This window comes from Loxodonta africana, chromosome 16, assembly GCF_030014295.1.
Source record: "Loxodonta africana isolate mLoxAfr1 chromosome 16, mLoxAfr1.hap2, whole genome shotgun sequence".
In the NCBI taxonomy this organism is placed as follows: Eukaryota; Metazoa; Chordata; class Mammalia; order Proboscidea; family Elephantidae; genus Loxodonta; species Loxodonta africana.
The window spans coordinates 82,151,638-82,165,877 of record NC_087357.1 but is presented as its reverse complement, the minus strand read 5'-3'; the positions used below and the strand labels follow the sequence as shown (position 1 = coordinate 82,165,877).

At 39.2% G+C, this 14,240-nt stretch overlaps 1 protein-coding gene across 14 annotated transcripts in view; it reads right to left on the bottom strand.

Annotated features, from left to right (window-relative positions):
• The window catches only part of PARG (poly(ADP-ribose) glycohydrolase), a 164,358-nt gene that overhangs the window by 85,283 nt on the left and 64,835 nt on the right, over positions 1–14,240 (bottom strand). For 13 of the 14 annotated variants that reach the window (XM_064269831.1, XM_064269838.1, XM_064269832.1 and 10 more), the window contains 2 exons: positions 13,653–13,745; positions 7,617–7,774 (listed from right to left, as the gene is read on the bottom strand). In XM_064269831.1, coding sequence (XP_064125901.1) covers positions 7,617–7,774; positions 13,653–13,745 — 251 coding nt within the window. The remainder of the gene's footprint in view (positions 1–7,616; positions 7,775–13,652; positions 13,746–14,240) is intronic. The other variant, XM_064269830.1, reaches the window with a different exon arrangement.

Below are 14,240 nucleotides of genomic sequence, written 5' to 3'. Positions count from 1 at the left end.
GGCAGATGTAAAAGCCTGCAACGGACAATTTATCTCTGACTATCTAGTTTCCAAGCAATCTCAGAAGCATCAATGCTAATCACATTGGAAGCCTTTATATGGATGCTTAGGCCCTGAAAAGCAAGCAGGGGAAAAGGTCAGGAGTATTTAACATAACTAAGGAGGGCTGGAAGAACACAACAAAAAAGGGGGAGACTTATTGAATTTATTGCCATCAGCCTCCCAGCACATATTCTTATTCAATCAGCTAGCCAGCCATACCTCTTTTCAGATTAAATATACTCACAAACACAACTCCCAGTGGTCAGAAATAGTAATCACAAAGAGCAACTATGCAAACAACAACAACAACAAAATCCTATATAGTCAGCTTACCAAATGGCTCATCACATTAGGTACTTAATCTTTCAGAGGCCACACGACAAAGGACAACTCCTGGTTGCTTTTCATTTCTGGAACTCTAGCAGAGTGCTTTGCTTTTGAGAGCAGCTAGACACAATGGAAACTCTATGGGGCAGTTTTCTCTGTCCTACAGGGTCGCTGTGAGTCGGAATCGACTCGACGGCAGTGGGTTTAGAAACAATGGAAGGGCCCGAACAGAAGACAGTGTTCAACAAGTCCCAGTTCTGCTGACAAGTTGCTTATCCTCTTTAAACTTTACTAGTATAATATTAGCATACAAGCTTTCCTACCGAAAAACTTCACAGACAGAATCTAAGTGAGCTGGCCACAGACAGCATCAGCGGTCACTTACAGTCGCTGCTTCTGGTGCTTGCTAGTTTCGGCTTGTTACAGAAGACACCGTCCCACAGTAAGAGGCAAGTGTTGACATCCTGGCACTGGGGATCCCTACAACTGGGGAGACGATCACAGGTTTGTCTGCCTTCATTCATGCTCAACGTTCTGGTGTCCAAAAGAAAATCTCAAGAGCCAGGAGGAGAATAGGTCTGATGTCAAATCTTCAACGGACCTACTAAAACATTATATGGCGAAAATGCTATTGGGATAGTGCAAGCTAAAATCCCTCATGGTTACTCTGGACTGACAAAGGACTCTGGTTTATTTTATAGATCAAGAACTATTTGTAAGAATAGTCCTAATTAATAGTTCTAATTTCTGACTAGCTATGAGGTGAGAAGCACTAATCTAGTTCATTCAAAGGGAAGCTGTATAGCACACTGGTTAAAAGACACGGATTCTAGAAGCAGACTATATCCTGAGTTTGAATCTCAATTCCACCACTTACTATGTTAATTTGGTGATTACCTACCCTCCCTAAGCCTCTGTACTTACTAACTGTGTTAATTTGGTGATTACCTACCCTCCCCTAAGCCTCTGTACTTACTAACTGTGTTAATTTGGTGTTTACCTACCCTTCCTAAGCCTCTGTACTTACTAACTGTGTTAATTTGGTGATTACCTACCCTCCCTAAGCTTCTGTCCCCTCATCTGGAAAATGAGAATCATAATAATACCTAATCCATACAGTTGATATAAGGATTAAGTAAAAAATGATTCACACTGGCACATGGTAAATGCTTAATAAACATTCGCTATCGTTTTATTGTTATTAGGAGATATTGTCATACAAAAATTTCAGATAATGCAGAGTAAGCAGAGGTGCTTGGACTGAGACAAGGCATTACAACATAATCAAGCCCAAACCCAGTGCCGCAGAGTGGATGCCGACTCAGCGACCCTATACATAAAAAAAAATACATAATACCCAGCAAAAAATCAATGCTCGTTTACATGAAATGCTTGCATTATTCTAATTCATATTCCCTTCCTTAGGAAAAATTGTATGGGCTCTTTTTCCATCAGCCTAATATGCTGACCTCAGAGCCAATTAGCTTATGTCTTCAGGATAAATTACAATGGCACAATGAAAAAGATAAAGCACCAATACCAAGAAGTCCCAGCATTTTCCTGCCAGATTTTTTGCTGAAAAAAAGATATTTTAAAATTAAAGTATGCATTAAAATTAATATAAATTCTACTAACTGGAAGCAGAAACCTGGAAGCCACCAAAGTCAGGACTTCTCAAGACTTGTTGACATCTACCCGCCAGTCATCCCGAACCCGTGGGTCCATTTTATCATTAAGAAGGCTGTACACTAGGATCCCTAATACCTGGAATAAACATTATACAAAACATTACCAACAATGCACAAGATAAACCAGGTAACTGGGAGCTCCTAAAAATCAAACTCACATGCTCATCTGAAGACTTCAGCAAAGAGTGAACAGATTACCTACAGGCTGGGAAAACGTTTTTAGCTATGATATTTCTGATCAGCACCTGATCTCTGAAATCTACATGATACTGCAAAAACTCAACCACAAAAAGACAAATAACCCAGTCAAAAAAATAGGCAAAGGATATGAACAGACACTTCAGTAAAGAAGACATTCAGGTAGCTAACAGATACATGAGGAAATGCTCACGATCGTTAGCCATTAGAGAAATGCAAATCAAAACTACAACGAGATTCCATCTCACTCCAACAAGGCTGGCATTAATCCAAAAACACAAAACAATAAATGTTGGAGAGGTTGTGGAGAGACTGGAACACTTATACACTGCTGGTGGGAATGTAAAATGGTACAACCATTTTGGAAATCGATTTGGTGCTTCCTTAAAAAACTAGAAATAGAATTACCATACAATCCAGCAATCCCGCTCCTTGGAATATATCCTAGAGAATTAAAAGCCTTTACAGGAACAGATATATGCACACCCATGTTCACTGTAGCACTGTTTACAATAGCAAGAAGATGGAAGTAACCAAGGTGCCCATCAACGGAAGAATGGATAAATAAATTACGTATATTCACACAATGGAATACTATGCATCGATAAAGAACAATGATGAATCCATGAAACATTTCATGACATGAAGGAATCTGGAAGGCATTATGCTGAGTGAAACTAGTCAGCTGCAAAAGGACAAATACTGTATAAGACCACTATTATAATAACTGCAGAAACAGTTTAGACAGAGAAGAAAATATTCTTTGAAGGTTACGAGAGGGGTGATGGAAGGACAGAGGGAGAGGGGTTTTCACTGGTTAGATGGTGGATAGGAATTATTTTGGGTGAAGGGAAGGACAACACACAATACTGGACAGGTCAGCACAACTAGACTAAACTAAATGCAAAGAAGTTTCCTGATTAAACCGAATGCTTTGAAGGCCAGAGTAGCAAGGGTGGAGGTTTGGGGACCATGGCTTCAGGGGACATCTAAGTCTATTGGCATAATAAAATCTATTAAGAAAACATTCTGCATCCCACTTCGGTGAGTGGCTTCTGGGGTCTTAAATGCTAACAGGCAGCCATCTAAGGTGCATCAACAGGTCTCAACCCACCTGGAGCAAAGGAGAATGAAGGACACGAAAGACACAGGGTAATTATGAGCCCAAGAGACAGAAAGGACCACTAAACCAGAGACTGCATCGGCCCCAAACCAGGAGAGCTAGATGGTGCCCGGCTACAACCGAAGACTGCCCTGACAGAGAGGCGCAATGGAGAGTCCGAGAGAGCAGGAGAGCAGTGGGAAGCAGACCCCAAATTCTCATAAAAAGACCAGACTTAATGGTCTGACTGAGACTAGAAGGACCCCGGAGGTTATGGTCCCCAGACCTTCTGTTAGCCCAAGGCAGGAGCCATTCCCAAAGCCAACTCTTCAGACAGGGATTGGACTGGACTATGGGATAGAAAATGATACTGGTGAAGAATGAGCTTCTTGGATCAAGTAGACACATGAGACTATGTTGGCATCGCCTGTCTGAGGGGAGATGAGAGAGCAGAGCGTGTCAGAAGCTGGCCAAATGGACATGAAGACAGTCGAGGGAAGGGGTGTGCTGTCTCATTAGGGAGAGAGTAATTAGGAGTATATAGCAAGGTGTGTTTAAATTTCTGTATGACTGACTTGATTTGTAAACTTTCACTTAAAGCACAATAAAAATTTTAAAAAAGGGAAAAAAAGAATCCCTGTATATCACAAATAAATCTCTCTAAATAACTGGAAAAAAAAAAAAAAAAGACGGCTGTGAGCACTGCAGTCTCCCAGTTATCAGAGAACTCTCCGCTGAACAGAAAAGGAATGGAAGGAAGAGGTGCAGTGGAGGAACGGTAATGATGTCTATGGGGGTGTACTGAGGAAGGAAAAAGCTACTCTTGAAAAAGGGTCAGAAAGTCTGTGGGGGTCCATCCTCTAAATCAAATTACAATAATAACAAAGTAGAAGGATTCACATTTCCAGATTTCAAAACTTACTACAAAGCAACAGTAATCAAAACAGGGTGGCTACCGGCGTAACGACAGACATACAGATTAAAGAAACTAAATTGAGAATCCAGACAGAGATCTATATATCTATGACCAAGTAACTTTTGACTAAAGTGCTAAGTTCATTCCATGGGGAAAGAACCGTCTTATCAACAAATGGTGTTGGGACAACTGGATTTCCGCATGCAAATTAATGAAGTTGGACCCCCTACCTCACACCATATAAGCAAATTAACTCAAAATAGATCAATAACCTAAGCATAAGACATAAAACTCTTAGAAGAAAATATAGAGGTAAATCTTCAGGACTTTGCATTTGGCAATGAATTCTTAGATACAACACCAAAAGCATGAACAACAAAAGACAAAATAGGTAAACTGGACTTTGTCAAAATGAAAAACTTTTGCTCATTAAAGGACATTACCATGAGAGTGAAGCAATCATTTTCAGAATGGAAGACAATATTTAGAAATCATATGTCTGATAATGGTTTAAGCATCCAGAATATATAAAGAACTCCTATAGCTTAACAACAAAAAGATAAACCAACTTAAAAACAGGCAAAAGACTTACATAGACATTTTCCAAAGAAGATATACAAACGGCCAATAAACACATGAAAAGTTGCTCAAAGTCATTAGTCATTAAATTAGTCATTAGAGAAATGCAAATAAGACCCACAAAGAGGTACCACTTCACATCTACTAGGGTGGCTAAAATAAAAAAGATATACATTAACAAGTCTTGGCAAGGATGTTGAGAAATTAGAACCCTTATCCATTGCTGGTAGGACTGTAAAATGGTGTAGCCACTGTGGAAAACATTTTGGTGGTTCCTCAAAAAGTTAAATACAGAATTACAGCAATTCCATTCCTAGATTTATTCCAAAAGACATGAAAACAGGGATTAAACGAGATGCTTGTACACCACTGTTTATTGCCAAAAGGTAGAAATGACCCAAGTACCCATCAACAGGTGAATGGATAAACAAAATGTGATGTATAAATACAATGGAATATTATTCAGCCGTAAACAGAAGTGAGGTTCTGATACATGCTATAACGTGGATGAACCTCGAAAACATTATGCTAAGTAAAAGAAGAAATATTATAGATCACATTTACATGAAGTATCTGTTGTTGTTTTAGGTGCCGTCAAGTCAGCTCCACCTCATAAAGACCCTATAGGACAGAGTAGAACTGCTCCATAGGGTTTCTAAGGAGCGCTGGCGAATTTGAACTGCTGACCTTTTGTTAGGTTAGCAGCCGCGCTCTTAAGCACTACACCACCAGGGCTCCATAGGAATATTTAGAACAGACAGATGAGAGACTGAAAGTAGATTCGAGGTTGCCAGCGGCACAGGGAAGAAGGGATTGGGGAGTTACTGCTTAATGGATACTGAATTTCTATTCTGGGTGATACAGTTTTGGAAATAAATAGTGGTGATGGTTATAGGCCAGTGTGAATATAATTAATGATAGTATATTAAAGAAATAATAAATAATGACAGCATTAAATTTCGACTCATGGAATGAAATAAGTATCTCTGCATCCACTATGATATAAAAAATGGCTCGATAGGGACAGCTTCTTCCTTACGGTAGAATTCCAATTAATAAATGTAGGTGGAAAGAGGGAAATAGAAAAATCACAACAGGTAAGCATCACAGTAAAAACCATTACAGATAAGATCAACCAGTGGATGCTAAAATCACTAGAGGCAGGGAAGGGAGATGTGAGGCAAAACAGGATTTGCATAATACCAAAGTATCTCCCCCGAGACATTTATTAATCCCAAAGGGGAAGGCAGTAATTTTATAGTGGAAAAACTGGCAGACACCATCTTAGCCAAGTGATCACTGGTAACAAGACATATCCCTTGATTCACTGAGAAGAACATAATAACATCACTACTGTGGTATTCCTGCCAAAATGTAGAACCACATTCTAATTTTCAAAAAGCATCGTGAGGGACATTCTCCAAAACAGCTTACCAGTAACTTCAAGTGTCAAAGTCATGAGAGAAAAGGCAACAGAAAGGAAGAAATTGGAGGAGACTGAGAAAAACAATTAAATGCAACGTGGGACACTGGAAAAAATCATGGGACAGAAAAAGGCCAGTAGAAGAAGTGGCAGAACTGAAATACGTAGTTTAGTTAATAGTTTTGTACCAATGTTAATATCTTGGGTTTTGATAATTGTACTATGGGTTAATATAGGATGTGAAAATAAGGTGAAGCTGGGTAAAGTATATTTAGGCATTCTCGGTAGTATTTCTACTACTTTCCTGTAAGTGTAAAATAAAAAGTTTTTAAAGAAACTACATTTAAAAAAGTGAAGTAAAATATGTGCTCCACTCAGCTTTGAAGACAGAAATGATATGGCAGCCACAAGTGTGACTGTGCTCTATGACAGGCCCTTCCCACTCTATAACTGCTCACAGGCAGGACTGCGTGGAGGAGGACACTCTGCATAACATACTGGGAAAGAGGGGTATATTATAATAACTTTCTGAAGACCCACCCCTGACATTAGGGAAGAAAACTCACATTCTGTTCACAGATGTTATAAAGACAATTCTTAAACTGAAGAAAGAAGGACTGAGATGGAAAAAGAGAGAGACAGAAATGATACTCATTTGCCAAGAAGCTTTCTTAAACAATGTTTCTGTTCAAGTAGGTGAAGGAGAGAGTACTCATCTGGGAAAACAGCTGGGATCTAAAACTTTATCAATATCCTCACAATTAAATAATTCAATTCTTTTAAATGGAAAATGGAAAAGTTGAGTTTCATTTTGCTTTTTATCTTGACAAGTGTATTTTTCAACCTTAGTTCCATGAGTCTCACAAGACAGTCAGTCTCATGACTATATACTCATATTTTTTACATTTTATAAGACCTTCACTTATTAAAGAGCTTTTACTCCAACTTTAACATTCTGTCAGAATATAAAGATTGTAACAAATAACAGATGTTCCCATGAATAATCAAACTGAAGAGGTGTAATGGATCCAGAGCACTCGAGGAGGAGGACATCTGCGAGGATGCAAAGAACATGGGCCTTGTAGTAGACGGCCCTGAATTAAACTCCATCACTGTGACTTATGGCTACTAGGTTCTATGTTAAGTTCTTCAACCTCCACGAACTTTAATTATCTTGTTTGCAAAATGGCAAAAACATCATTTAACTCACAGTATTATAAAGACCAAATGAGATAACTGTACATAAAATGCTTGGCCCATGGCCAATTACAACGTAAATATTATTAGTTCCTTCCACTCTTCTGTATTTCATTGTTAAAAAGGTGTTCTCTGAAAACATACCGATTGAAGTTAATATCTGGGTAACTAGAATACTCCGATTTCATCTTAGCATTTCGTCGTGGAAAGGTGCAGAAAAAAGCATTAGCTAAAAGGCTGGCGATCTGTTCCTGTGACATTGTGATGGAATGATTCATCTTCTGCTTCAGGAGTGGTAGTGGCTGACAGAGGAAACAAACAAAAAATACAGACGAGAAGAGCAATAATTAGTTTAGCAATTTCAAAAGCAGAAGCACCAAATTGCATTTGCTAAATTAGGGCAGAAATAATTTCGGGCCACTCTTGAATTCTTAAATCAGCAATACCATTAAAGTCAAGGGATGTTTATCAAGGATGACTGGAAAAATGTTCTTGTTTGACAAACTGCAGATTGCTAATCAATGATAATGATAGCAAAGAGAACACAAAACACTGCTTATTAGTGAAAAACAAGATTGCATTAGCAAGAAGTAAAAATATGTTGCACGTGTAATGCAAAATTAAAATGAAACAGAAAAGTGCAATACTGAGTTTACCACTGTTGCTTACACTAAATTTTGTTCTCACTTACATTAAAGATTGTCAGAAATTTTTCTACTTTACTCCTAAATAAGATGATCTAAGGAAAATATTCAATAAATAAGTCTTTCCCTCTTTTTCTAAAAATCACACTTCACGTTGACAATTTCTTCATGAGACCCAAATCTAATTTTATTAAAGCAATTAATGGAACATGGGAAAACCATCAAACACAACTGGGTATAACCCGAAATAAGATGGGTATTCACTGAATACTCAAAACATTTCAAGTCAAGGAGGATTAAGGCATTTTCCTAAGAACTCTTTACATCTGAAGTATCTTCTAGTCGGGCCAAAGCCAAATTCACTGAGCCCCTTATTTTCAGCAGAATCCACAGGCCCTCAGCATTGGGCTCAGTGGGTCTTACCTTATTTTAAATGTATAAACCATAGGAAGATTTGATGGCAAAATCAAAGACCAACTGCCAGTTTACAGATCAATTAAGTTTCAAAACGCTCCAACATAATATTTAGAGATGCTTTTTATTCTCCTTTTCAGTCATACCAAGAAGTAAGGCTACTGGATATCCGCACTAATGTCAAGCAGTTTGTAGAGAGCTGTCCTAACCACACCTCGAGAACGAACATCCGCAATCAAACTGAGCAGAGGCGGGCCAGGCCATTCAAAGCCACAATGCCGTAACAATTAAGCTTCTTTTCCAAATAATAGGAAACACACATCATTGCTACAGTAAGAGTTTGCTAGGAAAAAGACATGGTTAAACTTACAGTTCAACCATTTCTCCTGGAAAAAATAAAAAGTAAACAAAAACAAGCAAAAAGTAAAGGATTTATTTTCCCTACCAAGAAAACCAAACCCATTGCCGTCAAGTCAATTCCGACTCACCGCAGCCCTACGGGACAGGGCGGAACCGCTTCGTGGGCTTTCAAGGCTGTACTCTTGTACGGAAGCAGACTGCCACACCTTCCTCCCGTGGAACAGCTAGGAGGTTCCAACGGCTAACCTTTTGGCTAGTACTCAAGCACGTAACCACTGCACCACCAGGGATCCTTATCTTCACTACAGGACAGAGCAGAACCGCTCCGTGGGGTTTCAAGGCTGTAATCTTGTACGGAGGCAGACTGCCACATCTTCCTCCTGGGGAACAGCTAGGAGGTTCGAACCGCTAACCTTTTGGCTAGTACTCAAGCACGTAACCACTGCACCACCAGGGATCCTTATCTTCACTACAGTATCCAAAATTCTCTCTCCTTTCAGGTCTTAAGGATCACCATTTCTAAGAAAGAGGAAACAGCTCGTAACGGAAATCTCCACTTTCCACCCTATACATTTACTCACAACCCAGCACTGAGTTTTAAAAAGGGGACAGTGTGTCAATGATTTAAAGCAAACTCACTTGGTTTCAGTGAAAAATGAGTTTTTTAAACTACCGTTTTCCAAGTTATCAAGGAAAATGACTAAAAAATTAATGGTGACTGTCATGGATTATGTCCCCTCCAAAATCAGTGTATCAGTTTGGCTGGGCCACAATTTCCCAGCATTGTGTGGTCTTCCTCCACTTTGTGATTATAATTTTACGTTAAAAAGGATTAGGGTGGGGCAGTAACACCACCTGTACCCAGGTCACATCCCTGATCCAATGTAAACGGAGTTACCCTGGGGTGTGGTCTGCACCACCTTTTAACTCTCATGAGATAAAAAGGAAAGGGGAGCAAGCAGAGAGCTGGGGACCTCATACCACCAAGAAAGCAGCGCAGGGAGGAGAGTGCATCCTTTGGACCTGAGGTTCCTGCGCTGAGATGCTCCCAGACCAAGGGAAGACTGATAACAAGGACCTTCCTCCCGAGCCGACAGAGAGAGAAAGCCTTCCCCTGGAGCTGATGCCCTGAATTTGGACTTGTAGCCTACCAGACTGTGAGAGAATAAACTTCTCTTTGTTAAAGCCGTCCACCTGTATTTCTGTTATGGCAGCACTAGATGACTAAGACAGTGACTATTTTAGGTTTAATGAATTATAAGCACAAACATTTCTTGTTTCCCAAATAACCAAATATTACAATTTTAAATATAGTAAGTCATTTCTGTTCTCTTGGGGGAGGAGAAATGCCTGAAAAGCTTATGCTTGGAGAAAACGTGAGGATGCAAATCTTATCAAGATAAATAAGGGTCTAGTTACTATGAACCAAGATCTTTAAAAAAGTCCCTGTCCAATGCATCTAAGAGATGGTATGCACATATGTTCATACATATAATAAAACGCACAGGGGGCCCTGTTACAGATGCTTCTTAGACACAACCATACACCTTGAGGGATTAGATTTCTAGGTTTGTAGGATTAGGACCATAGTCTCATGGGACATCTCAGTCAACTGGCATAACATAATTCCTGTAGTTCTACATACTAGTTTGGTGAGTAGTGCCTGGGGTCTAAAAAGCTTGTGCACGACCTTCTAAGATACAACTACCGCTCTCTACTTGCTCCAGCCAAAGAGAAAGAAAGAAATCAAAGACTCAAAGAACATACTAGTCTACAGGACAAACAGCCTACACGAACCATGGCCTCACCTACTCTGAGACCAAAAGAATTAGATGATGCTTGGCTGCAACTGTTGACCATTCTAATCAGGGCAACAATAGATGAACTCAAAGAATGGGAGAAAAATGTAGAACAGAACATCAAATTCCTAAAAAATAAGTAAATAAACCAGACCTACTGGACTGGTTGAGACTGGAGGACTCCTTAAGACTACTGCCCTGAGATACTCTCCAGGCCTTGAACAAAAACTAACCCCTGAAGTCACCTTGTAGCTACACAACAAATTGGCCCCCAAAATAATATTATTCCTAAGTACCGCGCTCCTTTAAAAACCAACTATATGAAACCAAATGGTGAACAATTACTTAAAAGCAAAGATGAGAATGTAAGGGAGCAGGGGAAGCAGTGAATGGAAATGAGCAGCCAGAACAGGACCAATGACAACGTTCATGCATTGTGAAGAATGTAACCAATGCCACTGAACAACTTGTGTAGAAACTGTTGAATGAGAACCTAAACGGCCGTGTAAATCTTCGGTGAAAACACAATAATATACTATTAAAAAAAAAAAAGAGTCCCTGTCCAAAATCTGTTCCCTTTAATTTCCTTTTCATAAGTCTAAAACTTACCTTTTGGATTTGGCCTAGAATACTTTAATGTGATGGATCACTGTATTTAAATTGCACTTTCACAGTAAAGATTTGTTTTTCAAGAGGACAGAACAGAGATTAAGATGTTTACCCCATTAATACACTAATGGAAAAACAGAGTTGTTCTAAGCCAGGAAGAAGATGGGGAGCCTTGAGTCTGATTGTGCTTCTACTGGGCTACTTGTTACAACTTAGAAATGTATATACTTTTGAATCAATATCTGTTTAAGAAAAATATGGAAACTTTTTCTCCTAGGAATAAAAGGAGAGAAAAAGTGATTCATGTCTAAAGGTTGTATAACAGTGTCAATTGTGAACTATATATTAAATTCAAAAAACATTTAATGAATGTGTCCCATGTTAAACCTGGGGACACAAAGAGGATCTGCCTTCAAAAAGAATATAATCTAGTGAGGGGAGATATATAAAGACATAAATTACAAAACAAGGTGCTAAGTATGGTTTGAGTGATACAGGAGGGACTAATCTTGGCTGGCAGAGTCAAGGAAGGCTTTACAGTGGACGTAAAAATTAGGCTGAGCCCATGGGGGTAGTGAGAGACTTCACTAGGTAAGAAAAAAAGCAAAGAGGGTAAGGAAAAAGAATGAACATGGAACATACGCAATCAACTAACTTCCAACATAAACAAGAAGATGAGTTTTAAAATATATTTTCCCTTTCCAATAGAAAAATGTATTTCGGACACATGCATTACTGAGGTGAAATTAAACTCACCTGAAATTGGGAATACCACAGTAAAATGCTAACAAATATGGCACACTGAAAAGCATTCAGTGGTCCTTAGGTGGAGGTGGCATCTCCCCCAAGCAGGCATTTGGACATGTTGGGGTGTTGGATTCTGCATCCCCCAATGATAGTGCTTGTAGTTTTTGTGTTGTTCCAGTGACATACTGCAATGCGCAGGGGCATCCCACACATTAAGAAATTGTACCACCCAAAATGTCCATACAGTGGGTCCCTGTGGAATAAGAGTGTTAGCAAAGCCCTAGCTAACATTCATGCAGCAAGAGGGTTTGCCCTAGAAATAAAAGACGAAGGCAAATTCAAGACATCTAGCCACTGTTGTAAAAGAAAACTATGAAAAGCAAAACAAGCAGCCCCCTATGATGGTTTGAAAATATGTCCACAAGTTCTTTCACATTCCTCCCTTTAAGAGGTGCAATCTAATTCCCCTACTCTTGAGTACGGGCTGGACTTAGTGACTACCTTCTAATCAATAGTGGAACTGACAGTGCGTGATTCAGCAACTAGATCATAAACACACTGCAGCTTCCTCACTCAGAAACTAGGTCATAAAGACACTGCAGCTTCCTTGCTCTCTCCCTTGCATCGCTCACGCTGAGGAAGTTAGCTGCCATGTTGTGAGGATACTCAAGCAGTCTATGGAGCAGCCCATGGCAAGAAACTGAGGCTGAGAAGTGGGCTGTCAAGTCTTCAGATGTCTTATACCCCTGGCCAACATTTGACTGCAAGCACAGAGAGATGCTGAGCCAGAATCACTCCATTAAGCTGCTCCCGAATTCCTGACAGACAGGAACTGTGAGATAATATACGTTTGTTGTTTTAAGCCACTAAACTTTGAGGTAACTTAATACATAGCAATACGTAATTAATATACTGCAAATAAAAATGAAATAATAACAGATATAACTTCTTCTATTTTAAAAAGTTAAGAAAATATCATGAACTCATTTGTTATATGACACACCACTTTGGGGGGGGGGCATTAGGAAAGGCTGGGTGGGTGATCTTGAGGCATTTTGATGACTCCCCCTCATTGCCAGTGAGTCATTCCAACACATAGCAGCCCTGTGAGGACAGAGCAGAACTGCCCTATATGGTTCCCGAGGCTGTGATCTTTACAGGAGCAGACTGCTACATCTTTCTCCCAAGGAGCAGCTGGTGGGTTAGAACTACTGACCTTCCAGTCAGCAGCTGAGTGCTTTAACCACTGTGCCACCTGAGCTCCTTATTTTGAAGAAAAAATGTTCTAAATTCATTAGTACGTTTTGAAATAACAACTCCTTTTTTTTAAAGTTAAGAGATTATTTAAAGAGAAAGAGAAGTCTGAGTAAGATAACTTCCACAGTGTAAACTGAAGCTCAGAAATTGAATGTTGCATTTTTAATGTCTTTCGCAGCATTCTTTCTAGCCTCTAACCTTTTCCTTAATATAGCAAAATTGACATACTCTTTGGCAAAAGCTGTTTCCCATCTCTCTCTCTCTCTCTCTGACCTTGGCCATTAGAGTTTAAAGAAATTCAGCTGTTTTTGAGGCTCAAGAAAGCTACTGAGGAAGTTATATCCACTAACCTGGGTGCAAATACTGGGCAGACAGAGTGCAATTTTCACCATATCAGGCAAAATGGACTGATATAAATGTTGAGCTTCTGTTTCTTCAAGTACCTGAATAATCAATAAAATATGTTGCCGGTGAATGTTAACCAGTAAATAAATGTTTATTATGAAATTAAATTACATACGTGCTTTTCATAGACTACCGTAGGCACACTATCAGCATCATCAATCACACGTAAAACTACACTTAAAATCATACTAACAAACTTACAAATTTCATTTCCAAATGTATGTAATTCAACTTAATGCTCTCTGAACATGAATGAAGTATTCTAAATATCAAATACCTCTCACATTAACATTCACAATTAAATAAAATACTCAGAAATGAAGAAGAGCACATTCTGCCCTTGCCTACATCAACTAAAAACCACTAGACCACCAAGGACTCACTCAGAAGCCTTCAAGGACCCATCTAGAATTTTAAAAAATCACCATAAAAGCCACACTAATTATTTCAGAGCATATTGTATGTGTCAAATCTAACCTACTGGGGACTAAACAATGAGGTTTTCTAATGACCTGAGAATTTTCTCTTCTAGG